This window comes from Maylandia zebra, linkage group LG22 (genome assembly GCF_041146795.1).
Source record: "Maylandia zebra isolate NMK-2024a linkage group LG22, Mzebra_GT3a, whole genome shotgun sequence".
Lineage (NCBI taxonomy): Eukaryota > Metazoa > Chordata > Actinopteri > Cichliformes > Cichlidae > Maylandia > Maylandia zebra.
Window position 1 is genome coordinate 27,320,302 of NC_135187.1, and position 19,500 is coordinate 27,339,801.

At 41.0% G+C, this 19,500-nt stretch overlaps 1 protein-coding gene across 7 annotated transcripts in view; it reads left to right on the plus strand.

Moving 5' to 3' along the window:
- The window catches only part of LOC101477989 (receptor-type tyrosine-protein phosphatase U), a 258,886-nt gene extending 243,267 nt beyond the window's left edge, over nucleotides 1-15,619 (plus strand). For 4 of the 7 annotated variants that reach the window (XM_076878967.1, XM_076878969.1, XM_076878966.1 and 1 more), the window contains 6 exons: nucleotides 256-570; nucleotides 4,227-4,352; nucleotides 11,326-11,382; nucleotides 12,113-12,270; nucleotides 13,443-13,578; nucleotides 14,572-15,619. In XM_076878967.1, the coding sequence (XP_076735082.1) occupies nucleotides 256-570; nucleotides 4,227-4,352; nucleotides 11,326-11,382; nucleotides 12,113-12,270; nucleotides 13,443-13,578; nucleotides 14,572-14,634 (855 nt within the window). In that variant the 3' untranslated portion in view covers nucleotides 14,635-15,619. The remainder of the gene's footprint in view (nucleotides 1-255; nucleotides 571-4,226; nucleotides 4,353-11,325; nucleotides 11,383-12,112; nucleotides 12,271-13,442; nucleotides 13,579-14,571) is intronic. The other 3 variants (XM_004564402.4, XM_004564398.4, XM_004564400.4) reach the window with 1 other exon arrangement.
- Nucleotides 15,620-19,500: the final 3,881 nt, after the last annotated feature.

Sequence of the window (19,500 nt, forward strand, 5' to 3'; positions counted from 1 at the left end):
AGGTATTGACAGTGAAGCTGCTTGAGCAGAGAACATTTTCATTGCCTCTGTCAATCCCTCTTTGATCCCATTTCTGTTTTGCTGCGTCTGTCTCCTCTTATCACAATCTTTATTCTTAGTGTTTCATTTTATCTCCCAATCTAGAATGTGGAAACATTCTCAAACACACGCCCGTCTTTCTAATTATCTTCTCTGCACACTCCTTTCTCCTTTACCTTCCCCGTTCCTCCTCCTCCTCCTCCTCCTCCTCCCCAGACTCTGAACTCTGTGACTCCTCACCTGGATGTGGAGGAGTGCAGCATCTCCCTGATGCCCCGAAACCGTGAGAAGAACCGCAGCATGGATGTGCTGCCCCCGGACCGCTCGCTGGCCTTTCTCGTCACCACAGAAGGAGAGAGCAGCAACTACATCAATGCAGCGCTCGCAGACAGCTTCCTCCGGCCTGCTGCCTTTGTGGTGACGCCACACCCACTGCCCGGCACAACCACCGACTTCTGGAGGCTCGTGTATGACTACGGCTGCACCTCTGTGGTGATGCTCAATCAGCTCAACCAGTCCAACTCAGCCTGGGTAAGAGAAAAGGGACTGAGACTGAATTTTATTATTAACTTAAGTTCTAATATCTAACTCATCAGCTTACAACTTATAATTCAGCCATGGGCGATTAAGTCTCACTATCTGAGAACATCTGCAATACAGCAGGATTTTGATTAATCCATACAGTTGCATACTCTCAAATATACATATTACTCCAATACTGAATTTTCTTTTTACCTGAATACAAAAAAACCCCTTTATGTCCAAAAACAGAGGCATTTGGCTTTATTTTGTATCTATATAATTTATCTTATGTTTTCTGTTATTCAGCACAGTCAGGTTTAACTGCTGCCACCAGTGCAGCTTTTACCCTGTGAAATGTATTTATTATCTAAAGAAGATGCAGGGTCAGAAGAATGCCAGGACCAATTTTCTACCACTTCCAAGCACTGCAAGGCAAGCACTAAGTTGAAGAGCAGAGAAAAAGAACAGAAAAAAGCAACATAACTAAAGCGCTGTCAAGCTCCCTTTTAAGTCTGCTTGCAAGGAGCATTTCCTCCAACCTCAGAAATCAAGCAGCAGAGATGAGGAGCACTTTTACTGTTATATATAAGAGAGAAACATTTCTATTTCAGATACTGCAGTTCAAGGACCTTGGTGACCTTGTTTTCCAAACGAAATGTTTAAAAGATGCATCAAAATTTAAAACATTTACATCATTCAGAAAAATAAAGCAATGGATGAACTTAATTTGGGTTGTGAAAAGCATTTTTGCTTTGATAAATAATTCTAACAGACACTCTTGTCAAAATTCAAGCATATCAGTGTCCAGCAAGTGCATGCAAACTGTCATTCCCAATTTTATTGGATTGGGCTTTTTAGCGAGCCAAGGCTGCCGTAAAAAATTTTTAAACTCTTTCATGTCACTGTAATGTCATCAATTGTATTTAAAGCTGATCACACCATGAATAAAAAGCTACGTGTAGAGCTAAAACAACCTGAGGTATCCTGGAGATTGGAGCAGCACATCCAGTTTCTTTCCGCTGGGAGCTTTTGAAGAGATCATTTTACCCTACAAAGAAATTAGTGCTCGTGGGGTTTAGAAACTTTTAGGGTGGCCTTTGAAGTAGTATGCAAGACTTTTCTGCTCTGTGCTGTGCCTATATTAGGTTCACCATACGACAACAAGGATAGGCTACAGCCCCCTGTGACCCTGAATTAGATAAGAAAGTGGATGAATTGTTTCTCAAAGGGTTTCCAGTCTTAACGTTCTAAGACCCAAACCCTTTCATGGCATGCATTTTTAATTTTTCTTTGCTATTTGGGCTGATTGGGACCTGATGAATGTAAAAACAAAGAATTACCTGATTATTTTCTTTTACCTGATTTTTGTTTCTGAGAAAAATTAGATCCACATATAAGAACATTCATTTTAAATTTTGATAGAACAGTGGCAGAATATTGTCCTTGTAAGTGGATATCAGGCCCTTGTAGAGCAAAATTTAGTATTTTGGTCTAGACAACCCAAAATGTGATGTCCACATATGTGGACGCCAGGTCCTAGGAGGTTAAGAGCAGGTTCCCCCCAATGCAATATAAGACAAGCTGAGGAAAAAACTGTTTGATCAATGGCTCAGTAACACTAGAAAAAAATAGAATGTGCATCTAGAAACAATTGGTTGTTACACTGAATTTCTTTGCTGTCAGAGACCAATTGCAAGTAGTTGCAGTGTCCAGATATGGAGGGTTTTGCCCGCTCAAACTCTGGGCAACCATTTTCGATTGTAAGGTAACTGCACAGTTTACCTGGTGGGAGGCCGTCTGACTCTAAAGAATCCAACTTGACTGACTGAAATTACTTTCAAGCAGGTTTGCAAATAATTATCATCTAGTTTAGAAATGCAGACAGACTGCAGTCATTCTGAGTTCATCTGCACTGATGAGTACAACTCATCTGCAACACGTCTCTTTGCAGCAGCAGACTTGACTCAACTGGTTGCCAGATTTTTGTTTTCCAGTGAAAGCGAGGTTGCCTGCTGCCTGTGTCATTTTGCAGTTAAATCAGTCCCACAGCACTGATATTATGATTTGCGGAGGAAATTCGGAGTGTAGCATCAGGGGAGCATGAATTGCAGGAAGTGCCCCTTTTCAGACCTCTTTCAGGACCTTTTAGTTTTTCCTACTCTTTTGTATTTCCTTCTGAGCGGACCTGAAAAACTGCTGGCCATAGCTCATTCGTTTAATGGTATAATGTGTCACTTTGAAATAAAATGAATAAATAGATAAAAAACAATAAAGTCACCAGTCAAAAGAAAGACAAAATATTCTATCTGAGTAGCATTCAGATAAATACAATAAACAGGAATGCTTCAATCAGCTCTATCAATTCCATTTGGAAATGACATCACAAACTAAAACTCGATGATTGCTTATATCGAATATAATGATTTTTTTTACTGTTTAAAAATGAGCACTGCTAAAACTGAAATCACAGAAATAGAGTGTTTGTCATTTGCCATGCTGACACTCCTTATATTGTCAGCTAATAAATAAAAAGAACATGTATCCATAAAACAGGCTCCAGCACTATTTGTAGTCACAGCTGGGAAGCCTGTATTTAAAAATCTTAGCAAAACAAAGATTACTGCTTACAAGGCTGTCTTTTTAATATAGTGCATGGACACTAACAGCGTCAACATGTCATTCTTATCCTCTTTTCCTTTAAAAGAAGATATGAATGTGAGTCACACACAGTTTGGAGAGGTCATCTGCACAAAGCTTCAATCCTCTGTTCATGCCATCCAATTCATTTACACAGCCCGTCACTGCATTAACACGTTCTTATCGTTTGGGCCCATGTTTGCTCATGCGTGGGTTTGTTCTGCTGTCTCGCTATCGCTCCTCTGTCACCGTGTCATGTCTTGTTCCTGCTCACCATTTCCACTATGCCTGTCAGCTGCAACCTGTCCTTTTTTCTCTGTCACTCTCTTCTTCTTCTTCGTCTTCCTCCTTGTCTCACTACCAGTGGATTAACAGTTTGACCCTCCAACACACACTCACTCAATTTGTCCTCTTAACTTGGAGCTGCCTGTCTCCTGCCTGGATGTATAAATATTTATCGCCCCTCCTGCCCAATGTCACCGGTTAATACCCTTCTGTCAGTGTGAAATGCCGTTATCACTTCCTACTCTAAGGATCTGCTCAACCCCAAAGTCACTGCAGAATACGTCCATATGACAGCGCTTGCTCCCCTGTGTGTGCCCCCCCTCCACTCCCACTTGGCCAGGGGATGCGCTTTTGAAGTGGCAGTGATAGGAGACCTTGTCTTTTGTGAGCGTCCAACCTCTCAGCTAACTTCCTGTTTATCTCTCCCGAGCACAGCCAAGGTCTCTTACTCCATTAATTTATAATGTACTAATGGTAATGATTGGGACTCATGAATAATTCAAGCTAGGTGACCGCTGCTTATGTGAAGGATTGTTCCCGCTGACGAGTGGTTTTGCTCATTTCACAGTTGCCATTTGTAGATAATCATTGTCATTTAGGCTAATTGTCTCTCCTGTCAATACTCAGGTGTCTTGTTACTGGCTTCACCATCACTGGGTGCTGACATAATTATTTGCACTGCCTCAAGCAAGTGTGGGCTAATGACCTGCTCCCTTCTCTTCTTGCCTCCTTTCTCGTCTCAGCCTTGTCTGCAGTACTGGCCTGAACCTGGGCTGCAGCAGTTTGGACCCATGACCGTGGAGCTTCTGTCCAGGACAGCTGACGATGATGTTATAATCCGTCTCTTCCGGGTTCAGAATATAACTCGGGTAGGTGGAACCACCATAACAAAAAACATCATAGTGATGCCCAGGCCTACTCGGTGATATTTGAATGAGTATGGTGAATCAGGAGACAGATTATACTAAGAAAACTAAGTCTAGCTATGAAAAATCAATAATGTGGAAACAGCAAACTGTGTTTGCAACAGTTTTGCAAATCAGCTTAGGAAAAAAAGAATCTTAACATTTTAGACCAATTTCAGCTTCTTACCTGGGAAACTGCTATAAAGTCAGTATATTAATATTTAGTTTGAGGAGCACATTTCTGCTCTTCTACAATTATAGGAGTTCTGATATTGTTCCTGCTTTACATGAGCAAACATGACACAGTAATGCACAACAATGGGAGCCACATTCCATAAGTTGATGTTAGGACTTGCATTACATGCACTATTCCCACATAGCAGTAAGGTCTGGCCCGGATCTGGTGTCAAGCCGGCACTGCTGGCTGACTTCTGGCATGGTAAGTGGTATGTCATCCAGATATGGGCCAGGCCTGGCATAAATGGCACTGTCTATGTGATGGCATGCCACATCTGGCCCAATTGTGCTTTGGTTTATGTGGCCCAGGCTCATAGAAAACAGGCCTGCCCAAGCTGGCACTTCTGACTGACTGGTGTCATGGCAGGGTGTGTGTCAACCAGATGTGGGCCAGGTCTGGCAATGATGGCACTATTTATGTTCCTATTTTCCTGTTTTAGTTAGAAGATCCAAATGCCATGTTGCAATACTATACTGCTATAGTAGCCAACGTTTCAAATGCAGGTTTGACAGGTTTGTGAGTGTACACTTTATCCAAAACCTCGTGAAGGTTTAGTCATGTTTACCACTGGGTGGCTGTAGCTCAGGAAGTAGAGCAGGTCACCTACTGATTGGAAGGTTAGCTAGTTCGATCCCTGGCTCCTCCAATCTGCATGTCAAGAGTGTGACTGAATGTGAATGTAGTTAGGAAGCGCTCAGTTTAGAGAAAGTGTGAGATTGGGTGAATGTGGCATGTTGTATAGAGCACTGTGAGTAATCCAGGAGAGTAGAAAAGCACTACATTAGAATCAGTCCATTCACTGTCTCAAGGGAGATTTGTCATGTTACTTTTGCACTATTTTGTTCCAGCACATGTTGTTATTATATGTGTGGTACACATTAGGCTGACATTTGGGGCCAGAGCTGAAACTGTTCTGGGCCAGCACAGGGCCGTCAGTGTGTCTGCAACTGGCCTTGTGCTGGCCCATGTGTGGGCCAACCCTGGCAAACCAGATCTGGACCACCAAAGGGCCGTCATTCTTTGCGGTATGTGGGCCATGTGTAAGCACATTGTGTTGGCCAGATCCGAGCCATAACAATTTTGCTATGTGGGTTGGAGGGACCATGTTGAAGTTTTCAAGAATCTCTAACAACCACCTTTGAGCCATTTACTGATGACAAGAATCCAGTATACCAGTACAGTTTGTTTTGTTCAACTTCCAAAGGCCTATATCTGATAGTCAGTGCAAAGCTGTTCTGTAACATCCTGTTCCATCATGACAAAAATCCCACACACAGGGATGCATATACTCACTTTTCAAGTTCAGGTTTATTTCTGGGTCAGTATCAGGGTGGCTCACTTCTTACCAGGTTGCATTACCATGGTAACTTACACTCCACACCAAACCTGCTTTGGAGCAGGTTAATTTTGAGGTAAGAGATCAGTGGGTATGAAATCACCGCCTACTGATTTTTTTTTTTTTATGTTTTTAAAAAGCAGCTGCAGCAACCTTTGAAGCAATTTTTATATTCTTTAGTATGTGATCTTAAAAGTGGTCGCGTACATTGTAATTGTGGATGCTATATATTCAATTTGTGCATAAGCTAATTCTACGCTAATTGTGCTATCAATGAAATGAATGTTGTTTCCCTGAACCAGCTGAAGAAGCTGATGAGCCTCAACTTTCACAAACATTTCTGAAAAACATGGCAGTTTGGAAATGGGCCTGTAAATCTGTAAATTAGTGGCGTCTATGAAGGGTTTTTTAAGCAGAGGGAAGACACTGGCAGGGTTAAAGTAGTCTGGATTGCAGCCAGATAAAAGGGAATTGTTTATAATAGAGAGAAGTCAAGCGGAGATGACAGGTAAAATCTCTTTAATCAATTTAGGAGGGATAATGTCAGCTGGGCCGGAAGAAGTGTGCATGTGTGTGACTATATCAATGAGATCTGTTGTGAAAATCAGATAAAACCTGAAAAACAGAAGTGGGTAGTGGGTAACTGTTGGGCAGGTTGCACAAAAACAGAACTAAACTGTGACTTGCTACAGTTAATCTTGGTAACAAAAACGTTCAGAATTTTTTTTCATAGATAGAAAATATAAAAATGTGTCATTGTGTTGAACAAGAACCTTGGATTGTGCATATTATTGTTAATCAAACTACAGGGAGTGCAGAATTATTAGGCAAGTTGTATTTTTGAAGAATAATTTTATTATTGAACAACAACCATGTTCTCAATGAACCCAAAAAACTCATTAATATCAAAGCTGAATGTTTTTGGAAGTAGTTTTTAGTTTGTTTTTAGTTTGAGCTATTTTAGGGGGATATCTGTGTGTGCAGGTGACTATTACTGTGCATAATTATTAGGCAACTTAACAAAAAACAAATATATACCCATTTCAATTATTTATTTTTACCAGTGAAACCAATATAACTCCACATTATCTCCACATTCACAAATATACATTTCTGACATTCAAAAACAAAACAAAAACAAATCAGCCACCAATATAGCCACCTTTCTTTGCAAGGACACTCAAAAGCCTGCCATCCATGGATTCTGTCAGTGTTTTGATCTGTTCACCATCAACATTGCGTGCAGCAGCAACCACAGCCTCCCAGACACTGTTCAGAGAGGTGTACTGTTTTCCCTCCTTGTAAATCTCACATTTGATGATGGACCACAGGTTCTCAATGGGGTTCAGATCAGGTGAACAAGGTGGCCATGTCATTAGTTTTTCTTCTTTTATACCCTTTCTTGCCAGCCACGCTGTGGAGTACTTGGACGCGTGTGATGGAGCATTGTCCTGCATGAAAATCATGTTTTTCTTGAAGGATGCAGACTTCTTCCTGTACCACTGCTTGAAGAAGGTGTCTTCCAGAAACTGGCAGTAGGACTGGGAGTTGAGCTTGACTCCATCCTCAACCCGAAAAGGCCCCACAAGCTCATCTTTGATGATACCAGCCCAAACCAGTACTCCACCTCCACCTTGCTGGCGTCTGAGTCGGACTGGAGCTCTCTGCCCTTTACCAATCCAGCCACGGGCCCATCCATCTGGCCCATCAAGACTCACTCTCATTTCATCAGTCCATAAAACCTTAGAAAAACCAGTCTTGAGATATTTCTTGGCCCAGTCTTGACGTTTCAGCTTGTGTGTCTTGTTCAGTGGTGGTCGTCTTTCAGCCTTTCTTACCTTGGCCATGTCTCTGAGTATTGCACACATTGTGCTTTTGGGCACTCCAGTGATGTTGCAGCTCTGAAATATGGCCAAACTGGTGGCAAGTGGCATCTTGGCAGCTGCACGCTTGACTTTTCTCAGTTCATGGGCAGTTATTTTGCGCCTTGGTTTTTCCACACGTTTCTTGCGACCCTGTTGACTATTTTGAATGAAACGCTTGATTGTTCGATGATCACGCTTCAGAAGCTTTGCAATTTTGAGACTGCTGCATCCCTCTGCAAGATATCTCACTATTTTTGACTTTTCTGAGCCTGTCAAGTCCTTCTTTTGACCCATTTTGCCAAAGGAAAGGACGTTGCCTAATAATTATGCACACCTGATATAGGGTGTTGATGTCATTAGACCACACCCCTTCTCATTACAGAGATGCACATCACCTAATATGCTTAATTGGTAGTAGGCTTTCGAGCCTATATAGCTTGGAGTAAGACAACATGCATGAAGAGGATGATGTGGACAAAATACTCATTTGCCTAATAATTCTGCACTCCCTGTAGCAAAATGTTCTGGGAAGACAAGACTGACTGTAAAAGTGTCAGAAATTATACATTTGTGATCAGACAATGATTCAGACACTCTCAGGGAGTTTATTGATATAATGAGAGTAAAGACCAGATCCAGTGTACGTCCACCATTATGTCCTTATTAGTCATTTAACTGATGTGCTAAGTTAAATGACTTTGAAATATTGAGAAAATCTCTGGCAGTGCAGTTACAGGGATCATCAATGTGTAAATTAATCACACCTAACAAAATATATTTTTCTTAAATTTAACAGCAACAGATGCAAGCAGATTAGAGAATTAATTCAGAAATATTACCAGATTTAAGAGTTTGGTAGATAACAATAAGGCAAAATGGATATTCACACTGAATTTTGAAAAGCAGTGACTTGGCAAGTGTGAAATGAATCATGAGTAAAATTAAATACAGTTTAAATTATTCTTGTAAACTAATGCTCTTAGTTTACAAGAGCATTAGTTTGCCTGACAGTCTCAGAATCAAGAATTCAAGAATTTGTAGTTGGGTGACTAAAATTCCCTGAAACCAGCAGGGCCCTGGTTTAAACCAACTGAAACAGATACTGCAGGCCACAAACCCATTATAAACAAATGATTTACTAGTTAAGATATCTATTTTTACAAAAACCGATAACTGCAGGAGAGACGAGCTTCAGTGGCTGACACTTACATGGTACAGTAAGATTATTAAACCTGGCTGTAGAAATATGGTCAATGTGGGTTTTTCCATCTGTGCCTTATAATCACAGGCATTGGTGAAGTTGAAGTGGCTGACCTTGAGACCTAAAAACTTGGTGTTGTAGTGGTAGAACAGCAGATGTGCAATTTATCTGGTGAAAATCTATCTAATATTAATGGTAAGAAAATAACTGTACCTGTAATGGAGCAGGGGTTAGCAGGAGTCTTCCACCGTCATGCTGTAGAAGTCACAAGTGAAGGCTTAGATCAATATTTGTGGTCAGAATACTTGAATCCCCGTCATTTGGGTGAAGATCATTTTGCTTTAAAAGGTTCACGTAGGTTGAGGAATGATGTGAAGTTGTCCACAAAGGGGATGTCATTATTCCTGCAGAAGCCCTTAAGCCAGATGTGAAACTCACACAGACAGCTGAACTTCACAACACTAATAGGGGGGTGTCAGCAAACAGATGATACGCTGCTTTCAAGTGGCCATAGAAGGCCCACAAGTCTTTTTTGAGGGTCTCTGATTAATGATATTTTAAGTCATGAGTTTGGATGTGGACAACTGTTGTAGAGGCTTTGTGGTAGGTTTTCCACAGCTGTAGAGCTTTTAGAGCGATGCCATTCACACAGTCTGGGATAGCTAAGCATAGGGGGAACCCTGGGTTAACATAGTGAGCTGGTCACCAGGTTTGTGTGACCACTTATCCTAATAAACACCAGTGTTATGTTAAGTGAATCCAGATAAAGAAACATACTCTGGGCATGTTGAAATCACTAGTACAGGGTTCACAGCATTTACTCCACTAAGCTTAACTCTCTTTCAGGAACAGAAAATTCAAAGTTCTCCTCATTTGGGGTCACCAAGCTTGGAGCTGTTAGTTAAACCTACTTCTTGGAATAGGGCCCTGAGTAAGGAATATACAACGGATGAGTTTACAAAGTGGAACACAGGACTAGAGTTTACATACACTGGGAGTGACAAACAGAGTGAGAATGAGATGCAGGTGGAGGTAACAGAGAAACACGGGGAAAGCTACAGATATATACCTGATATTGCAAATCAACAACTGTCCTCCTGTTTTGGTTCTTCTAGAAGTCCACAATGAGGCTAAATGCCAGTGGTTTTCTTCAGTCACTACATTATAGAATCAAGACTTATAGATATATTAGGTTAGATTAGGTATATGTGTCGATCATTAGAGTAAAAAACCTGCATTTTATTATCTTGAGAAAGACTTAGAATTTCCACTCAGGCAGCCCACCTTTCCTATAAGCCCTGTATTTCTACATGCACACAACTGAGTGGCATCAGGCAGGCCTTACATAAATCTCTAAAGGTTTTTGGGTTTGAGATTTCAAATATGTTTCTGTTATTTTGTATGTCATGAATTACCATGACAAGGCAGCAACAGAATGGAGAGATACTGCTGGTTCCTACAATTCCAAACTATTTAACTTCTCCCCAGTGTCCAAACTATTTTCTCTGACTTGACTTAATGAATGGGTTTAATTGCTTTCCCTCCGTTTTCTTTCCTGTACAGAATCAGAAACATTAAGATCCAAGTGTAAACCCTGCATGTCTCTCGGTTCCCTTGATGTGTCATTTTGACAGACTTAATTTCTAAAATTGCTGTTTAAACATCTAATTTTCTTATCAAATGACATGTTTTTACTTTAACATTGAACATGGACAAAAACACTTGATCCAGCCCTACCTCAGCAGACAACTTTTTTTGCAGCTGTAGTTCCTGGCACCCAATCAATTCATTTATTTTCAAGAGGATAACTGAAGCCTGACACACATATAATAATTCTGAACGGTGACCTAGGTCCCAGCTTGATTTTGTTCTTCTCAGCGGTCGGAGTAATTTGCTGCATGTGGTCCTGAGACCTATTTAATAAGCAGTTTTTGTTTTATTTGAGCAATTATACAATATCAAATATTACTTTAAAAAAGTTTTTTATTTTTATTTTGACCATATCCAACATTTGAGTATGAATGAAATATTTGTGTTACCAGTAGTGAGTCTTTGTGTTTGCTCATGTGCATGAGTGTTGTCTGAGTAGCTTAGCATGACCTGTAGCAGCAGTTGCACCTCCTATCCTTTGACCTCAGTAGATCCTCAACAATCCTCTGTAGGTGCTTTCAGAAGCAGATGTGTCTCTTGTCTTTAGCTCACAGTAGTGTTAACCTCCCCTGTTACTTCAGTATCCCACTCGGCCCCTCAATTATCTTAACATCATGTCAGAAACTGTTCCCACATGCGCTCCACAGGATCCGGAGAAGACAGAAACACCAGAGCAAGACACCATTAAACTCTGTCCTAAGAAGGTATTCTATTGTCCAGTAGATAGCACAGGTCCTACATGTTACCAAACATGATCTTATTTGTGATGCGCTTCTACCTCACAACAGAGGCATCGTTACTTCTTGCATTCCTTAAAATTAAAGGTTCCTTATGGAGTTCTTCTTCACTAAAAACACTATAAAGCAATGTTTTAGTATCCTCTACATTTTCTTTAATTTTTAAAAAAAGGTTGTGTACAATTTCAGTTAAACACACCTTTGACCCTGAAATGTTGAAACTGTATTTTTGGACATAGCCTGGGCTTTGGTGAGGTCAAACATTCAAGTAGCCATCAAATACGCTAATAAAATATGCTTTTAAAGCTGCACCAATCAATATTTTTATATTAATGGATCAAGTGACCGTTTGTGATTTTACTAACAGCCTCAGAGATAATTAAAACCAAAAACGTTTGCATATTTTATTTAGGTGCAAATGTAACTTTAAATTCAAAAGATTTGGTTAGTGCTGCTTGGTAGGAATGTATTGAATATATGAAATCTGATGGCTTCTAAACTATGTTTACATTTTTGTTGATAACTGAGTTTGATGTGTTTTTAACAACCTCCTAATAGAAAAGTACAGAAGCAGAACAGGTCTGAGAGCTGACAGAATTGCCTCTGGCTGATAAGCACATATGTTTCTGAATGGGTTTGTAGTGTGTGAAGCATGCATGATGAAGCTTTTTCCTTTTTCTGCTTCTCTCCTGTGCAGCTTCAGGAGGGCCAGCTTGTTGTGCGTCACTTCCAGTTCCTGCGCTGGTCTCCATACCGTGATGTGCCCGACTCCAAGAAAGCCTTCCTTAGCCTTTTGGCTCAGGTTCACAACTGGCAGAGGGAGTGTGGGGAAGGACGCACCATTGTTCATTGCCTGTGAGTCTGCTTACATACACCTGCACCATCCATTCTGTTTCTTTAATTTAGCTATCATTGCTACAATAAGCACTTGGGGTTGTTTGCTTTGTACCAGCACTGGGTAGAAAGATAGTGAAGGTTGCATCACAGCACCACAGTTCCTGGTTAAAACGCCTGCTGTGTGAAGTTTGTATGTTCACCATGCAGGTGCTTTAGCTTCCTCCCATAGTCCAAAGATACGCATGTTAGGTTAACTAATTTTAAATTGGCCATGGATGTAGAGTACACAGTACGCTCTGAATATATGTACAATGACTAGCAAAGCGCTAAATAAAGGCACCATGTGAGTACCTGCTTTAGGACCTGGATCACTTGCAATGTGAAAGACTCATTGTCACAAACAGGGAGTAATTCTTTTTAATTTAATTTTTTTTAATTTAAATCTAATATTGCATTTGTTTTATTACAAAAGATTTACAAAAATTAAATGAAATAAATTAGGGAGAGGGTGAACACTTTTTCACAGTGCTGTGCATGTAATTTGCATCATGCAAAAGGAAATTTTACTTCATTTATTTGTCTATGCACTTTTAAAGTATTTACTGGATTCAAGCATTCGCATTATGAGTACAGCAGGTCTAAGTTTTCATGTCTAAAAGGCTGAGGTTCTCAGTCTCTTTCAGACTCTGTTGAAGGCTGAATTTCTGAATGTTTGACCTTAAGTAGTCCGTACTGCGAGTAATGACAGCTTACATTCACATTGTTCGCCTTGCTACTTTTTCTTTAAATGGTTACAGAAAGTTCTTTTCTTAACAGTTAAATTTCAGTTTTGCTGAAGAAATATTATCCAATAAATATGGCAGCAGCGCCGCATAATTACTGTCCCCTATCCTCATGTCAGGGCCTTTGTTCTCTGGAGATCAGGCTATGTGTAAGACATTTAATATCTGATTAAATCCCAGCTCCTGTATTTTAATGAGAACTTTACTCAGATATTCATCTTGCATGACTGCCGGCTGGCCTTTTTCTGGCAGCATGCTTGATCTGCGGTCAGTCAAACTGTGACATTTCACTCTGTAGCTCCCCCTCTGAGAGGCTGTGTGAGCTGCTCTACCACATCTTTATTAGGTCACTCATGTCTTTATGCTTCTATTTTCTGTGTGTGTCTTTGTTCATTCCTTCTGGAGTAGGAATGGCGGCGGTCGAAGCGGTACTTTCTGTGCTTGCACCATGATCCTGGAAATGATTCGACACCACAGCATTGTGGATGTGTTCTTTGCTGCCAAAACGCTGCGCAACTCTAAGCCAAACATGGTGGAGACAATGGTAAGCAACAAGGAGGAGACTTTGGGACTATTCTAGGAAGGTTTAGCTAATAGCTCTGATTTTGTTAACCCTGAGATGAGGGGAAACTCCTACTTTTCTGTTCTGGAAAGAGTTCACTTAAACTCTCTCTGTTACCGGGGTAACAGACTCTATAAAGAAAACCTGTTGATGGGCATCGGTGGGGGGTTGGGGCTAAAAGCATTTTTAACCAGTGAGGGAAGAAATAATGACATTTCGTATTGGAAAAGAAAGAAAAACATTAGGTTACTACATTACCATCAGTACTTTAGATTTCTACTGAAGAATTATAAAGAAAAAACATAAACGCGTTTGAATTTAAAAATGTCTTTGTGGCAGGTTCACTCTGGTAACTAAAACCACAGATTTATAAATAAACTTTGTCTGATCTGTTTCTCCTGATTTTTATCTTCTGTTTCCGTCGCCTACATGTTGTTCCTATTGGATCATAGCTTTCAATTCAAAATTCAACCCTAACCCTAAATGATAACTAAAAACAGTATAAAAATATGTATATTTTATATCAAAATTTTATTCTCTCTTTAATGATGACAGAGTGGACCAAACTGATTAAAATCTCTCCTGTTTTTCATGATCACTGGATTATATTGGCCAGTCTGGTTTTTATTTACATGTTACTGTGGTAAATCACAGTGTCATTGATGATGACTTACTTTGTCTACTCATGCACGTGCCTATCTCAAGTTGAACGTAGTCTGAGTTGATTGGAAATGCATACATTCCCAACTTGTTTCAGCTAATTTGTTTGTAAAATAACTTTTCAAACAGTATGTTTACAGAGAAATATGATAAGAATAACACGTTATTGAGTTATCACATTACTGTATGTTTGACATGGCCAAGCACTGTTTATCTCATTCAGTGCAAGAAAATAGTCTAGATGTAACCACTTTAATTGCATAACAATATTTAATAATCATGATATGAAAAAACAAGCCTCTGTTTTGTTTCCAGGAACAGTACCGGTTCTGCTATGACCTGGCCCAGGAGTACCTGGACTGTTTGGAAGTCAGATAGCATCTATCCCTTTCATCTCGTCAATCCTCAAGTAGACGGTCCAGATCCTGGACCCTGCATCTTGGATCTTTGCTCCTGCCTCCTTAGTCCGTGTAAGCAGCTCTGTTTTTCTCGTTCGCAACGCCTGGATGAAACATCGGCCATAAAGGCTGATAGAGAAAGTTCCCGGGAAAATTTGTAATATACTACTGACACCCTTCTTGGCTTTTCCTCTGCGCTCTGATCCAACCTGTACTCTTTTTTTTGCCACTCTACATCTGCCAAAATGTTGAACACTACAGGAGTGGAGTTTACTTTATAAAACCACTGTCAACGCAAGCCGGACTACCTGTTGTACAACTCACTGACTGGATACAAAGATCTCTGCTGTATCCTGCCTTACTATGAACGCTGAACACTGATAGGCCAGGCACTGGATGATATTTTGTGTTTGTTTGTAACATTGTAAATGGTGCAATCTGCTGTTGGTGAACATCCCATGTTGTACTATATTATATTTGAATTTATCGTGGGTGGGGCTGATGGTCAAAGGGTTACGTGAGGCTGAGCTGGAAAGAGGTTGGTCACATCCAGTGGACATATCTGTACAGTGAAGTTGTGTTGGACCTAATTTCTCTTTATTTATTCTTTGTGTATATAGATATTTCTTTTCCTTCCCTCGGGTGTTTCTAGATGTTCTTAACGTCTCTCAGTGTGCCAATCCATTCTCTCTGTGTCTGTAAAAGGGGTAGGGTTCAACATCTGCATGCCCAGTCTTAAGTGTTCCATTGCAGTGTGTGGCTCAAGTCTGCTTTAGGGTGGGTTCTGCAAAAACGAATCCCTCTGCTAGTCCTGAGAGAGCTCCATAAAAGTAACCATGTGTTGCTGTGAGAATACAGTGAAAATCTGTTGCTTTCTAAATTTGTATTTATTCAATGTGTTTTCTTTTCAAAATAGTGTATAAAAGAGGAAATGAAATAAAATATGCTGTTGCCTCATAGCCACACTTTTTGAAGAGGTTTTTATTAGTGCATTTCACAGACGCAAGCAGAACAACTCGGGCTGAATCTTGGCATCCTCTATGACCTACACTTCCAGAATGAAAAAACGGATTCTCTTGTTAGCATCACGGATATGTTACGCAATGTGTAAGCTCCACCCATCAACTGGACACATCCATGCCGTGCAGTAAGATGAGTTACAAAATCCCAAAGAGGAAGGTAAACTGTCGACAGCGTAACTACAAAGACATTCAAAACAATCACAAAGAGATGCAAAGTGATCATGTGTTACGGCCGAGAGGGCCAGGCAGTGGGTGTGGACTCAAATGCAGACACAGAGGGAGGCAAAACGGGCGTGAGCACAGAGTTTATTTACAGAGCTGAGCGAAGTTACAAAACAGAAAACTAAGAATGCTATAACCTATGCATGCTATGAACTGTGAAAGCTATGAGCGGAAAACTGTGAGGCAAAACTGTGAACGAGAAACTCTGAGGGCTGGATTCCACAGAGGGATCCGGGGAATGGAGAAAGGGGGCAGCGGCTTGGAGGGAGGTGTGAAGTCACTATGATGAGAGGAGGAAAGTAGTCAGTGGTAGTCTCAATGAATCACAGCTGGAGGATTAGGCTATGGTGGTTTGGGCTTACGCGTTGCAGATTTCAAGTGTCAATCGAGGAGGGAGTGTCCAGGGGGTTCCGGGTGAGGAGTGTCCAAAGCAGATCCAGAATAGGCTTGGAGTGGGGAGCTGAGCAGGGAGGCAGGCAGATGGGTCCTATGGCGAAAAAGGAAAGAAAACACGGTGAGGAGAAAAAACAGTAATCCAGAGTTCTCGCAAGGGCTTGGCGGCCTAGCACTAACATGTGTTAGCAGAAGATCTGGCAGGGGTCTGTCGTGAACGCTGGTCTTATATGCAGGTGACTTGATTGGAACCAGGTGTGGAAGCTGATTGGAGTCTCCGTCTGAAGGTGGAGCCCAGCAGAGTGGAAACACCCCGTATTCACCCGGACCATGACAATCATGACTACAAAGAAACACAAAAAACTACAGAGAAACTTAGAGAAGCCACAGACTATAAACAACCACAATAAGATGCAAACTGACAACAACATGACTATAAAGACGCATAAAACAAGTGCAAACAGAATTAGAATGGGGGGTGTCCTTTGCATATCTGGCTGTGTACACAACCCAGTGGCTGTTAATGTGTCCAGGACTGGAGGCTATCTTGAGCCACAAATAGGAATTTCTCATTAATATTGTATCACAATATTCGGTTTTTACATCTTGAATTAATAATAATGCAGATTTATTACTGCAAAGAAGAAAACTTGAGCTTCAACACATTTTTACACACCCGCCTTCTCATTTCATGCCCCAGTTCCCCTCCCCCACGGAGTCCTACATGGATGTGCGGCAGACGCTTAAGTCCAAAAAGGCATTTTTAAACACTTTTGCATTTGTGATTTAAAAAAAAACAAACAAGATTGTCGCCTCCCCCAACCAGCAGCACCAGAAAAAAATCCCTCACTAGCCCCGCCTCATACATCCAAGAGATATTGGTGCTAACAAAAAAGCACCAGACAGTTCACTCTCTTGACCTGTGTTTTAATTTATGCTTATCATTTAATTAGCAACTTTAATGGACTTTTTTTTTATCACTACCACCAAACAGACCCTCTAGTATTAAACCACCTCTTTAATTGGAGAGTCCTGATGATCCCATTGATCAAGGGCCCGGCACACTTAATCTGCATGTGGCGCTTCACATGTGATGTCACATCTAGTTTTTCCTTTTTTTCCCTCTAAATGAGTGGATAAAAAAGCTTCACTGATTCACTGTTTGACCCTCTGCTACCCTCCAAGCTCAATATACTGTACTCCCACTGCGCCTTGAAAAGAGAGGAAGGACACTGACAGGATTTCTAACACAGCAGGTGCATGAACTCCAGAAACAGTGAAAATTGTGAACACAGGTCAGAGGTCACACTGAGCTGTCTGGTTGGCCTGTCCTTATTTTGTGTTCCTTGTTCAATTGCATTCGCTGCTTGTGTTTTCAAATGAATCTATCTGCCTTCCCTGCATTTAAAAATGATGAAAAGCTGCATAATGCATGTTGGATGAAAAACACAGTTGCCATTGTGTGCAGCACACAAAAGGATGGGGATGACGCGCTCCTCAAAGCATCTGTTTATGTCAGATTACAATTCACAAACCTGGAAATGTGTGTTTTTTTTCCTTATTTACCTCCACTGCTATTGCCTTTTTTCTTTTTACCACTGATCTGATTCAGAGAACAGTGCGAGACTCATTGTTGCAGCAGCGTTTACTGTAATTACTATAGGAGCCATTGTCTCACACTGAAAGGCTGTGTTCAAGTGGTGGAACTCAATTAAAAAGGAGGATCTGTAGATATGTGGAGCTGCTTATCTTGAGGTTTTGAGTCATCTCGGGGCTTTTTTACACATATAGTTACAGGAAACTGTTCTCGGGCAGATTATCAGCTTGTTATGTAAAGGGAGCGGACTAAGGTTTAAACCTGAATTACCTGCAGTAATGACTAAAGCTAGCCACATTAATAACATAGTTTAGTATTTTTTATATTGTTTTGCTTTTTTCATCATCACACCCTCGTGCTAACAGCGATGACAACAGGCTCATACAAGCCTTCTGACTGTTCAAATTCTCACTCATAAGTTATTTATATCCACATTAAAGTGCAGACACATTGAGCCGCTGTTGCATGCTCTAAGCCAATAACAAATAATGCCAGGCTGATTTCCATGACTGATCTGATGGCGGTGGCTTACAGCTCATCTTTGGATGAGTTCATCAGGATTTGTAGAGCTGGCTTTTTTCCTTATCTCACGCTGTGTTAGGTCCATAGCTTTTACATTTCTGTAATCAAATGGCATTTTGTTCTCCAAGAGCCAAATGAGCCGGCAGGAGGGGCTGTTTGGAGGGTAGCACACCCTGGCACCCTGGCATCACGAATCTGCAGAAGGCAAGCTGTGCAAACACAAACACAAAAGATCCATCTCATCCCCCCTGCTGGCTTTCTGTTAAGGTTAAAGCCATGCGATGTGAAGCCACATGAATTAATTAATATTGTTTTCAGTTTTTTTGGCAGATTGATCACGGAGAGAGAGGGTGACTGGAGATGTATGCTCTGCTCTCTACTGGGAGATTCCATCTGAGTTTGCTTTATCTCCAAATCCATAACATAGATTCATCTTATGCTGGACACAATGTTACATTACAGTATATTAAATTAGATTAGACAAGGAAATGGACCCAAAGCTCTGTCTATACATTAGAAAAAAGGTCTGTGCAACATACTTCAAGATGCTAGGTTTGCCAATGCTAAAAAGCTGGTGTGTTTGTGTGTGCGTGTGTGTGTGTATTTTACAATGTCTTATTCAGTGTGGTAATCATTGATTATGTCAGGTGAGGATAACAGAATGTCTATGAAGGTCGGCAAATATGTCGTTTGGTAAGAAGATACTACATCAGTCAGGGTAGCCTGTGGCAGTGCAGGGCAAAACTGATGAGACTGTTCCCCCATCCTCAGAGGGGGAGGGAAGATGTGAAGCGATGGCCGAGGGCGAGTCAATAATGAACTTGCTTTATCCCAGTGGCTCACAGTGCATAGGACGTGCATCTTCATCCTCAGCTCTCTGTGGAACAATAAGCTCCCAGAGAGGCTGGTGCTGTCAGAGGTTGCGTGACCTGGTCACACGAGACTCATATGAGCACTTCTGCACACACTGACCTGCACATAGACCTCAGTTCTGATAACGCCACAACTGTCACAGTTCCATGCCCTGCACTGTAAAGCACTATACATACAGTCAAAGAAACCACTCAATCTGAGCTATCCCACTAACGTG